This window comes from Geospiza fortis, unplaced genomic scaffold (genome assembly GCF_000277835.1).
Source record: "Geospiza fortis unplaced genomic scaffold, GeoFor_1.0 scaffold37, whole genome shotgun sequence".
Taxonomy (NCBI): Eukaryota; Metazoa; Chordata; class Aves; order Passeriformes; family Thraupidae; genus Geospiza; species Geospiza fortis.
This window is the reverse complement of record NW_005054449.1, coordinates 143,102-155,826: the sequence shown is the minus strand read 5'-3', so window position 1 is coordinate 155,826 and position 12,725 is coordinate 143,102. Positions and strand designations below refer to the sequence as shown.

Sequence of the window (12,725 nt, the reverse complement as noted above, 5' to 3'; positions counted from 1 at the left end):
CCGTGGTGGCAGGAAGCAGCGGAGCGCGCCATCCAGCAGCGCCCTGCAGGCTGGGACCAGCCCCGCGGCAGCCGCGTCCGGGCGGGAGATACTATTAAAGTGCTTAAAAAAAACGGTGTCCCTAAAGTCTCTGGTAAACGCGGCTGAACGCCACCCCCTTTTACAGCAGTCCGGATTTACGGCACCCCTTTTACGACAGTCGAGCTTCACACAGTTTTAGGACAGTCGCGCTTTACGACACCCTTTACGACAGCCGCGCTTTACTACACCTTTTACGACAGTTCCCTTTACGACACCTTTTACGACAGCGCTGCTTTACAGCAGTTGAGCTTCACGGCAGTCGCGCTTTACGCCGCTTTTTTCCCCCCAAATTGCCACTTTTCACCCCAAAACTCTCTCATTTTTCATCTCTGATCCCCTTTTTCTCTTTTTTTCCCTCCTTTTCCCCCGTGCTGGTTTTGGTGCCCTCCCTCTGGGATGTCTCCCAGGAGGTGCTCACAGAACCAGCCCCAAATTCCCCATTCCCATGGGAATTTGTTCCCAAAATCACCCCTTTTCACCCCAAAAATCTCTCTTTTTTTCCCCCCTCGATCCCATTTTTCCCCGGTGCTGGTTTTGCTGCCTTCGCTCCGGGACGTTTCCCACATACTGGTCACAGAACCAGCCCCAAATTCTCCATTCCCACGGGGATTTTTTCCCAAAATCACCACTTTTCACCCCAAAATCGCCACTTTTCACCCCAAAACTCTCTCATTTTTCCATTTTGTCCCCAGTTCTGGCTCCCAGCTGGTTTTGGTGCCCTGTCTCCGGGACATCTCCCATCGTTTCATGTACCCTCAGCCGCCCTTCTCCTTCCCGGCCCTGCCCAAGGAGGACAGAGCGGTACCAGCCCCAAAATTCGGATTTTTCTCCCCAAAAAATGAATTCCCAGGAGGTTCCCCACCCCTCCAGCTGGCACTTGGGCTGAAATTCCCCAAATGTTTTGGGGGTTTAAGGAAACCTTGATGGGATTGGGGTGATTTTGAGGTGATTTAGGACAAATTTGGGGCATTCTAGAATAGATTTGGGGCATTTCAGGGTGGGTTTGGGGCATTCCAAGGGGGGTTTTGAGGCATTTTAGGAGGGTTTGGGGCATTCTGGGCTGGCTTTGGAGCTCCCAGGGCTGTCCTGGTGTCCATCCCATGTCCGTGTGTCCAGCGTGTGCTCCGAGCCCTGCACCCTGGACATCGACAGCGTCGTCTTCGGCCTCACCTCCACCGACCTCCTCTTCCACATGGGGGCTGAGGAGATCAGCAGGTGCCTCTTTTGAACCTTTTTCCCCTTTTTTTTAACTTTTTCTCCTTTTCTTCAACCTTTTTCCCTTTTTGTTTAACCTTCCCTTCCCCTTTCTTTAATCTTCCCCCCTCCTTTTTTAGCATTTTCCTCTTTTTTCTCCTTTTCTCCTCTGCCTTTTCTCTCTTCCCTTCCCCTCCCAAATCCCCTCTTTCACCTCATTTTCCTTTCCCATTTTCCTCTTTTTTCCCATCCATTTTTTCCCATTTCCTCCCTTTTCTCACCCATTTCTCTCCCCTCCTCCCACAGCACCTCCAGGGTCTCCGATCGCTTCACTCGGATCCTGCAGCACGTCCTGACCCAGCACAGGTGAGGACCTCCCAAAAATGGCTTTGTCCTCCCCAAAACCCCTTTTTTATCTCCCAAAATCCCTTTTTTCTCCCCAAAATTCCTTTTTTCCCAGTTTCTACCCCCTGTACCCGCCCTCTGAGGAGCTCAGCATGGATTTCGAGGCTCTGGGGGTGTTTGTGGTGCTGCCAGTGACCCCGGACGTGCTGGTGATGCCCTCGGAGCTGCGATTCTGCATCAAGGTGAGACCCCTGGGACCTGGACTTGGTGGATTTTGGGGTCTGGGTGGGCTGGAGGGACCCAAATCTCCTGGAAGCAGCGAATTTTGGGGTCTGGAAGGGCCAGGGGGGATCCCAGTTTGGCTGTGTCCAGCAGCTTTTGGGGTCTGGGTGAGCTGGGGGGGGTCCCAAATCACCTGGACCCAGTGGGTTTTGGGGTCTGGGTGGGCTGGAGAGTCTCAGTTCCTCTGTATTCATGGATTTTTTTACTCCTCCCGCTGTCCCCTGTCCTTGTTCCCTGACCCTGTCCCCATCCCTGCCCCCTTTTCCCTGTCCCATTTCCTTGTTCCCATCCCTGTCCCTGTCCCATTTCCCTGTCCTCATCCCCATCCCTGTCCCCTGCCCCTGTCCCCATCTTTGCCCCTGTCCCCTTTTCCCTGTTCCCTTTCCCTGACCCCATTCCTGTCCCCACCCCTTGTCCTCACCCCTGTCCCTGTCCCCATCCCTGTCCTTGTCCCCATCCCTTTCCCCTGTCCCATTTCCCTGTCCCCATCCCCTGTCCCCATCCCTGCCGCTGTCCCCTGCCCCTGTCCCCATCTTTGCCCCTGTCCCCATTTCCCTGTTCCCTTTCCCTGACCCCATTCCTGTCCCCATCCCTTGTCCTTATCCCTGTCTCTGTCCTAATCCTTGTCCCCTGTCCCTGTCCCCCTGTCCCTTGTCCCTCTGTCCCCATCCCTGTCCCTGACCCTGTCCCCATCCCTGTCCCTATTCCCTGTCACCTGCTCTGTCCCTTTCCTTGTCCCTGTCCCCATCCCCATTCCTTTTCCCTGTCCCCCTGTCCCCTGTCCCTTCTCCCTGCCCCTTTTCCCTCTTCCTGTCCCCTGTCACAGGGACAGATCCAGGGATTTGCATTTAAGCAAATCGCAAACGAGATATGGTGCTGGAGACATCCCTAAATTCTAAAAACCCATTTCCGCCAGGCTCAGCTGGAACTTTCCCAGGGAATGATGAGCACAGGCTTCACTCTGCCCTGGGAAGCGGATGAGGGACAGATCTGCCCCAAATTCCTGCAGGATCTGGGAGCTGGGACTCGTCAGCAGCACCACCAATGGAAGCAGGTGAGTTCCAGCAGCTCAGATCTTCCCAAGTTGAGGCATCTTCATGGCAATGTCAGGGAAGGAACAAACTGGGCTGTCCTTGGGCTCCTCTTGAAAAAAAAAACCCAAAAAAATTGTCTAGAATAGACACGTGACATCTTAAATGTCCCAAGATTTTAATAGTATCAATTAATAATCTGCCTTCTCCAGACTGAGTTTATATTCTTTCACAATGCAATGCTTTATTCTTATTTTTTTTTCAAAAGGCAGTTGGATCAAAGTGATGTGAAATTGGATTCTGTTTGCTTGGAAATGATTTAAACTCAGGCCTGAATTAGCATTTTCTTCCCCAGTGCTGCCAGTGCCAGAATTATCTGAAGTTTTTTGGATAATCCACTGGCAACAACAAGTTTGGTTTGTGACGTTTGTGACAACTTCAGCCCAGGGTTAGAGGGCTGAGTGATGCTGAATTAAAACCATTTTTGCAGAGGAATAAGTGAGGATGTGAGTGAAGTGACCTCAACAGCCCAGAACAGCAGAGGGCTGTGGAAATGATTTTCTAATGCCTTTAGAGCACAGCGAAGGTGTCAGGAAACCTGCAGAGCACCAGGCCTGCTGGAATTCCTCCACCTGTGAGAGCTGATGTCCATTTCTGGCCACTTTTGTTGTTTTTTGGTTTTTTTGGTACTCTCATTTCACCTCATTTTTGGGAACTTGTCCCTTGCTTTGTGTTTGCTTTGTGCCTGGCCTTGGCTGAAGCTCTCTGGTCGGCACTCAAACACCAACATAAAATTCCGCTAAAATTTGCAGCTGTTATGACCTCAATAATAATAATAATAAAAAAAAACATTTGGGGCAAGGCCAAGCCAGCAGTGTGTTGTTTAAACCCTCCCACCTCCCCTGGTGTGTGTGTGTGCACCTGGAGCCACAATGCCACCAGAAACGGAGCCAAGGGACACATCCTGAGGGGCAGAAGAGCCAAATGATAAATCCTGGAGATCAAACACATCAGCTGTGCCCTGGCAGTTTGCTCTGCCTCAGGAGAGCGTGCCTGTGTGTTTTCCAAGGGATTAGCTTCAAAGGCAGGCAGGTTTTTTTCCAGGATAATTCAATAAAAGCCCCTGTGGAAGCTCCTCCCTGGCTCCACAGGTGCGAGCTGGGTTCAGGCAGGATAAAGAGCTGTCCCTGCATTGTCCCCCAGCTCTCACCTGTGCCACAACCTCTGTGCAAACCCCCAAATCCACCCCAGGCTCAGGGGGAGGGCAGATGCCTTGTGCCAGAGCTGCTTTAGGCTGTGCTGGGCTCCAGGGCAAAAAACAGGGCCAGACCCTGCAGGTGCCAGGGCAGGGACCCTTTGTGCCTTCCCAATATAATATTCTATTAATGTCAACACACAATCTTTTATTAATATTAATATTATATATTTATTTATATGGTACAGAAGAGTCTGGTTTAGACCAGCCAGGAGACAAATATTGAGGAGTTGGGGACTCTACTGAGAACAGACAGAGGCAGCTGGAAAAAACAGGGGCCAGGTGGCTGCTTGGAAGACAGGATCCCTGTGATGTGGTGTTTGTGAGGGTCCCCAGGACGAGGTGAGAGATGAGAATTTGACTCCATGTTCTCAGAAGGCTCATATAATATATAATGTATAATATATAATCTATGATGTATAATATGTAATATATAATATATAATATATAATATATAATGTATAATGTATAATGTATAATATAAAACACATAATTATATATATAATATATAATTATATATATAATAGATAATAGATAATTTATATACCTAGAAAGATATCTATTTCTAGATTACAAATATTCCTATATTTCTAGAGCTAAGAATTGCAGATTTGTATTTTCCCCTCCCAACCCGATGCCCAGAGGTGCTGAATTTGCTTCTCCCAGCTGCTCTGTGCTCTCCCTGAACTCTGCACTCGCTCAGTCCCTGCAGATTTTGGCAAACGTGTGTACCAAGGGGTGCGAGTGAAGCACACGGTCAAGGATCTCCTGGCTGAAAAGCGATCCCGGCAGAGCAGCGGCTCCCGCTTCAGCGTGAGTCCCGTCCCGTCCCCCACTCCTTTTTTAACCCCATAAATTCCCTCATCCCACCCTCCGCTTCAAAAACAGTCTGGGCCACTGCCAATATTGATATAATTAATATCATGCGTGCCCCAAAACACGATGGCTGCTTGACTTTCATATCTTTCAACCTTAAATGCCTCAAAGCCCTTTTTTCCCCCTTTTCCAAGCATGGCAGTGATGTTGAATTCCTCTTTCCTTTCACATCCCACATGTGACACCTTCCCGAGTCAACTTCCTTTGCCAGCAGCTACACTTGGACAAGTCAGTGCCCTGAAAATATCTGTTCTTCCCCGAATGCTGAGCTCCTTCCAGCTCCTCTCAGGGTGCCAGGGGAGCTGCAGGGATGTGATGGGCTGGAAAGAGGCCAAGCATCAGCTTGGAAGAGATGATTTCCTCTTAAAGTGCTTCTATGGCAACAGGAAACCCAAGTCCTGCTGCATTACGTTGGTTTTATGTCTCAATTGCCAGCCAGAAAAGTGAGGCTGTCCCCAGAAGAGGACACAGTATTGTGATGGCAGGATGGGGTGGCATCCAGTGGCACGAGGCACCTTCCCTGGGTGCTCCTGGCACTCACCTGTGCTGGGCCAAGCTCCTCACCTCCAGCTGGGACAGTGGCAGAGGAGGGGGAGCTGGAGCTGTGTCCTGCAAGGAGAGAGAGGGAGCAGAACCTGGGATCACTGATAGCAAAAATTGGGAGTTCTGATGCTTTTTTTCCCTAAAAACCATTCACCTCTGGCTTCTTTTTTATGCTGGAGAGGCCTCACAGTGACTTACTTGCTGTGACTTTCAGGCCCATTAACTCTGCAACAAAACAGGCAGGAAAAAAACCCAAAAAACCAGGATTGTGCATCACCAAACAGCAAAATCCAGGCACACATCCATCCCCACAGGCTTCAGCTGCTGCAGGGAGGCAGAAACCCCCTGAGCCTCTGGGGAAGAGTCACTGGGGAGGGCACACTCGCAGCAGGCAGATGTTTAGGAAGGGTTCTGTCGGGATCTCTGGCTGGTCAGAGTGACCCCGAGAAAACTCCGAAAGCCTGGTGCTTGAAGAAAGAGTCAGGGCTCTTCAGTTCTCAGTCTCAAGGTTGTTTATTGTATCTTATCTATAAAAAATTTTCTCCTGCCCTACTGAGGTCCATCCAGCAGGACAGTTCCAGGCACTCTGCCTGCCCCTGGGGCAGTGTTATGTTTTTATACTAAAAACTACATGTACAATATTTACCATAACTTCCCAATGCCTATCACCTGTGTTAGACAGTGAGCTTCTACTCTAAACCAATCTGTAAGTGCCACCGTCACAGCAGAAGATGGAGGCCAAGAAGAAGAAGGAGAAAGGCTGGACACGCCCAGTTCCCTCCGTCTTGCCTCCTGAACCCCCATACCAAAAACCCCAAAATCTACTTTTCCACCCCGTGATAACTTCACTATTTTTCTACCTAAAGTCTTGTGGCTTGCTGATCTTCATATACGGTTGGTAACTTGCTCCATGGGTCAGAACCAAACCCACAGGTGTTCTGGGCTCCATGCCACCAGTGACCCGCTCCCTGTGTGGAGGCAGCAGCTCCAACAGCCACAGAGGAAACGCCCTGGGACTGTAAAATCCTCCAGGCTTTATTGCCCTGGGCTTTGTGCTCAGAGGCCAGCAGTTGCGTGTGTGTCTGCCTGATGCAAAACCAGCCCTGCTGCTCATTCCCTGCGAGAGACAAAAAATGATTGTGCAGGGCAAACATCCGTATTTGCTTGGACGTATCATGAAAAGAGCAGCTGGGAGTGCAGCTCTGTTTGTCTGGCAGAATATAACCCAGAAAACAACCCAGGGGCAGATAACTGAACACCCCTGTGGCTGTTGGCGATGCAGGGTAATTTAGCTGCATCTTTTGTTTGAGGGTGATCTTTGCTCCAGAATTAAACCAGCCCTGGGCAGTTGTTGGTGCCAGGCCTCTACCACCACCCTAGCCTGAACCTCCTCACTCATCCTCTTCTTTACCCTAGGACTAATCTAGGCAGAATTCAAGGCAGATTAGAATGAGCAGAATAACAGAAAGTTAGTCTAAGATGGTTGATTTCGACTCAACAAATTATAGCTCCCACCCTATAACTTCCTTTATGTCCTACCTCCATCTAAGCTTCTACTCAGCCTTCACCCTCAGCAGAGCAGAGCTTTGGGATGAGGTTTCAATAAATTCCTGGCAGCCAGGCCCTGCACACATGGAGTGATGGAAATCAGGGTGTGCTGGGAGGAAACCCACCCAAAATCAGGGCTCAGGGCTGGGATTTAGGGAGGCTCTGGATTTTCCTTTGCATAGGTGTGAGCCTGCAGGTGTTCTCTGCAGGGTGAAAGGGTTCCTGTCTTCTCTGAGGTGTGGAAGGGGGTGCCTGCACAGGTGAAGCAGTGCTGAGTGCCCAGCAGCACTCCCAGGCAGGGACACACAGCCAGCACTGCCCTGCCCAGCCCCAGCTTTGCTTTCATGGAGGATTTTTGTTCCTTCAGCTGCTCCACTGCAGACTGAGCCCAGAGAGGGGATGCTCTGATGCCAAAGCATTGCCACAGGGCAGGGCCAGGTCAGTGTTTGGAGCTGAATCCTTAAATGTAGGCAGCTTTGTAGGGGAGTTAGGAGGCAGTGAAGCAGCAGAGCTCTCTGGAGCAGTCCCAGGCAGGATCTGTGCCTGGCCAGGGGCAGGGCAGGCTGAGCCCAGCTTATCAGCAGCTGGACACACTCTGGGCCCCAGGGAGGCTGAGCAGAGCTGCAGGAGATCCAGCTGCCCATTGCCATGGCAGGCAAAGGAAGCACTGCAGGGAGGAAATGAACTAATGGCTCTCAATTAGGGCTGATAAGGAGCAAGGAGGGGAATAAAATGCAGGGCTCTGCTCTGATGAGGCCAAGGATGGGCTGCAGCAGAGGCTCCTGCACTGGATTCAGGCTGGCAAAGCCCTGGTAGCTCCTGGTACCTCTGGGACTCCTCACCACCATGATGTACACACAGCCAGGCAGTTCCAGGGGCTGTTGAACAGACAGGATCAAAGATTAAATGCTCTGGTAACTGGAAATGATCCCTGCTGGAGGCTGCCAGCCGTGCCCAGGGAGCTGGCAGAGCATCCCAGCTCCCATCCCTGCAGCCCCTTGTCCTCTGGGCAGCATCTGAACCTCCCAGCTTGGCTTTTTCCTCTAAAAGTGACCTGGATTTGCATGTGATGGCTTCAGCTGGGGGCAGGTGCAAGCCCTGCCTGTGTGACAAGGACACTCCTCTGTCCACAAGCCCAGGGGCTCCTTCCTGCCACCTCCTGTCACCTCCTGCCACCTCTGCAGCCCGTGTGGCCTGTGCAGGCTCAGAGCTCATTTCCATGGTGGAGCAGGGAGCAGCTGCAAACCTTCCCTTGCACTAGAAGGAAGTCCCGAGAGCTGGCAAATTTAATTCAAATCTAAACCTCTAAATTTGGTTGCCTGCTGTGGCAGGAACCTCCTGTTTGCACTATGCAAACTGGACAGAGCGTGCCACCAGCGTGGCCAGGGACAGCACAGTGACAGAACTGCAGCTGGGGGCTCTCTGTTCCTCTCTGGAGCCCCCCAAACCAGAGCTCAGGGGGATTCCAGAGGAGCACATGCCTTGGCCAGGGTGCTTTGTAAGGAATTAGGCACTGGGAGGATCGCTCCTTTACCTGGGACCAAGAGGAGAGGATTATTATTATTATTATTACCATTGCTGTAGGACCCAAACAGGATTTAGGAACTCTCTTTCCACCCACCCTGCCAGGAAGGGCCAGGTAAAGCAGCCTTGGGGCAGCAGATCCAGCCCAGCTGAGCTGGAACATGGGCTGGAATCTGCCCCTTTTGGCTACTCAGGGGCTCAGATCTCACCTTGCCTGGTTTGTGCCAACAGCCAAGGACTCCTCAGCATTCTGCCTGCCTTGAGGGACCCCGTGGGACAGGAGGAAGAAGCCAGTTATCTTGATACTCCTCCTCTTAGCTGCTCTGCACAAGACCTTCACAATCTCCGCTTAGCCTACATCTCTTAATTCCCGTGAGGAAATCATGGAGTTAAACCCTTCACAGCAGCCAGGCTCAAATAATGTGTGTGAATTCCACTCAGAGAGCTGCCTTGCTTTGAAAAGTCATTCTTTCAAACATCTCTTTATCTTTTGCAGGGCAGCACCAGCACAGCACAGTCACCCTTCGGCCAAATGCCAGGTGAGGTTTTCCCTCCGTGCTAAACACCTTCCATGCAGGTGGGAGGGCTGGCACAGCCCTTCTCTTCTCCTCCAGAGGATGTGGAACAAGCCCCAGAGCAGGGCCACCCCTCAGAGGGAGCCCAGGAGGAAAGTAATTAAAAGAATAAAAAAAAAAAAAAAAAGAACAGCAATAATTTGTATAAAATCCTCAAACTGGATAATTAAAGCAGTTCCCACCTCCTTTAGCAGAGGAGCTGTACAGAACCCCTCCTTTTCCTCCTGTGTTTTCCCATTTTCCGTGGAGCTGGAGAGAGAAAGCACAAAAGCAGGAGCTGACCTGTTTTATCCCTTGGCTCTCGGGCAGGGAAAGCAGAGTGAGGCTGGAACCTCCTCCCCAGGGGCTGTGGCAGAGCAGAGGAGGAAGCACAGCCTGGCTGAGCTGACCTCCATCCCCCTGCCCTCCTGTTTAAAGCTTCCCCACCACTTTGGGTTTGCTGCAGATGGAGTCACCAGGTGGAACCAAAAGCCGCTCTGTGCTCACACACCTGTGTCAAGGCAGGGATGTCACCCTGATTTTTTAAGGTTTTCTAAGCCTTCTGATGTTGACATTCTTGTAACAAACTTCCTCACACACTTTCTGTAAATAACTCATTGTTTTGCGTTCCTTTATGGAGGAGGAGGAGAAATTTGATGGACTGCTGGTTTGTCCAGTGGCATTGGAGAGGTGGCACTGTCACCCTCCAATCCACTGTCACTTTTGGAAGTCTATAAATGTTGGAGTCAGAAAGCAAACTCCCCTTTTCTTCACCTTGAGAGCAGCAGTGTGTGCTCGTGTTGTTTCATGTCCTACAGTGACACAGGGTGGGTTCTTGGGTGATGCTGGAGTGAAAAGAACTCTGCTTTGCACCCACAGGGGTGTCCCTCATTCTGTGGCAGCTGTTAGAATTTTCTTTACACTTTCCTTTACACTTTCCCACCCCATTTTCTGTCCCCAGGCTCACCCACCATGGCTGGGTACTACGGCGTCCGCAGACCCTTCCCGGCCGAGCTGGATTTCCACAGCACCAAGCAGTTTGTCAGCGATGCCTACCCCTCCCCTCTGGCCTCCAAGCCCTTCTCCTGCGACCCCTCTGCCCCCCAGGGCTGCCCAGCCCTCCTGGAGCCCTATCTCAGCGAGCAGTTCGGGGATCACCGTGCTGCTCCTCCTCTCCCAGCTGCCACCAGCTCCTTCTTCAGCTCTCCGGCCGTGCCCCCTCTGCTGCCATCCTTCCCCAGTGACACGGGGCCCTTCCTGCTCGTGAGTGCCTCCACGGCTCTGGCCCCAGGGCAGGGTCACCCCCTCTAAATGTGGGGTTCAGTCAGGGGGGCTCGTGGGAGAAGGATGTGGCTGTTACAGGAGCAGCCATGGCAGGTGGGGCAGGGCTCTGAAGGGAGGGTTTTTCTCTTAGGTTCCATCTAAATGTTGTTTTTCTCTTTGGTTCCATCTCATTGTCCCCTGTTCCTGGTGGAGACATCCCTGGAGTCTCCCATTCTGCTCTGAACAGGACACTGCCCCCAGGCATGGGGCGGGATTGTGCGAGGCCAGGAGCAGAATTTGGTGATCCTGCTGGGTCCCTTCCAACTCAGGATAACTCTGTGATTCTATGATTTTATGAAACCCTCCCTCCCTGAGGTTCTAGAAACATCCCTTGCTGACTCCAGGCTCCCTATCCCAGCTCCACTCACAGCCCCACCACAGAGCTCCTGGATCCTGTAGGATCAGGGCTGGTCAGTCCTACTGGGACCCTGCTCCAGGCCCTGCTGACAGGAGGGACATTCCCTTTCACACTTAAACACCCAAACACTGCTGATAGGATGGACATTCCCTTTCACACTTAAACACCCAAACACTGCTGATAGGATGGACATTCCCTTTCACACTTAAAACCCCAAACACTGCTGATAGGATGGACGTTCCCTTTCACACCTAAAACACCAAACACTGCTGATAGGATGGATATTCCCTTTCACACCTAAACACCCAAACATTGCTGACAGGATGGACATTCCCTTTCACACTTAAACACCCAAACACTGCTGATAGGATGGACATTCCCTTTCACACCTAAAACCCCAAACACTGCTGATAGGATGGACATTCCCTTTCACACTTAAACACCCAAACATTGCTGATAGGATGGACATTCCCTTTCACACCTAAAACACCAAACACTGCTGATAGGATGGACATTCCCTTTCACACCTAAAACACCAAACATTGCTGATAGGATGGACATTCCCTTTCACACTTAAAACCCCAAACACTGCTGATAGGATGGATGTTCCCTTTCACAGTTCAAACACCAAACACTGCTCCAGAGCCACAGAAACCCTTTGGGCACTCCTAGGGATAGATATTCCATTACCTCCAGGACAGGCTTTTGTTCCTAAGCGTTTTCCTTGCCTTCTCTCCCTGTTTCCCTGCAGAGAGAGCCCTGGGAGCAGCCCTCACCCGAGAGCCTTGGCCAGCCTGACAGTGCCTGCTCAGAGCCTCTGCAGGCGCTCCCTGCCACCTCCAGCTGCCTCTCCCTGCCTGAACCTGGAGCTGCTTCCCCGTTCCGAGGCTCAGGTTGGAGCCCAGCCCTCCCTGGAGCCCAGCCCTACCCTCTGCACCCCCTTGAAGACGCCCACTACTCCCCCAGCTACGCTGCCCCCTCGCCCTACAGCCTGTCCCCGTTCATGGCCGTGGCCAGCGAGCCCTCCAGGATGAGCCACCTGTGCCCAGAGCCACCCTCGGAGCCACCACACCTTCCTGAGCACTCTGCCTGGGCCAAAGAGGATGGAAGTGCCCTCTGGGGGACTTATGAAGGCAGGAGAGCGTACTGAGGAGAGAGAAGAGCTGGAGGAAAGAGAACCAGACCATTATAAAGCAAATTTTACGCTCCTTCCTATGGTGGTGTTCACAGGGCGAGGGAAGAGATGAGAATCTTGACTCCGTGTTTCAGAAGGCTGATTTATTAATTTATGATCTATATTAAAAGAAAATGATATATTAAAACTATACTAAAAGAATAGAAAAGATTTTATCAGAAAGCTAGAAGAGAAAAGAATAGAATGGCAATAAAATCGTGTGACTGCTCACAGCCTCGACACAGGTGGCTGTCATTGGTCATCAAGTAAAAACAATTTCACACGTTAAGTAAACAATTCTCCAAATCACATTCCAAAGCAGCAAAACGTAGAGAAGCTGAAGCTTCCCAGCTTCTCAGAAGAAAAGATCCTAATGAAAAGATTTTTCAGAAAATATGTCCGTGACACCTTCCTAAAACTGCTCCTTCAAGCGTGATGCTTTGTGCTCTGGTCAGAAACACAATCACTGGACACACCACATTGAGCTCAGGGTGGTGCCTCTGGTGCCTCCAGAAAGGGATTTCTCCCTCTCCCACAAGTAAAATACTCAGCCTGAAAAACCTCTGTGCTCTGCAGGTTTTCCCTACCAACAAGGATCCCTCCTCAGATCAGCTTTTCTGGCCTAAATGGTTTGGGG

The 12,725-nt window shown here is 51.3% G+C and overlaps 2 protein-coding genes across 2 annotated transcripts in view; one reads left to right on the top strand and one right to left on the bottom strand.

Annotated features, from left to right (window-relative positions):
• Nucleotides 1–1,275, bottom strand: part of HINFP (histone H4 transcription factor) — an 8,923-nt gene extending 7,648 nt beyond the window's left edge. Inside the window, exon 1 of the mRNA XM_031062491.1 lies at nucleotides 1,252–1,275. Within this exon, the coding sequence (XP_030918351.1) occupies nucleotides 1,252–1,275 (24 nt within the window). The remainder of the gene's footprint in view (nucleotides 1–1,251) is intronic.
• CUNH11orf53 (chromosome unknown C11orf53 homolog) lies at nucleotides 1,274–12,064 on the top strand. The gene is made up of 8 exons (XM_014309740.2): nucleotides 1,274–1,296; nucleotides 1,582–1,641; nucleotides 1,736–1,862; nucleotides 2,819–2,956; nucleotides 4,855–5,001; nucleotides 9,176–9,218; nucleotides 10,195–10,496; nucleotides 11,666–12,064. The coding sequence occupies exons 1-8, from the start codon at nucleotides 1,274–1,276 to the stop codon at nucleotides 12,062–12,064; spliced, it is 1,239 nt and encodes a 412-aa protein (XP_014165215.2).
• The last annotated feature ends 661 nt before the right edge of the window (nucleotides 12,065–12,725 follow it).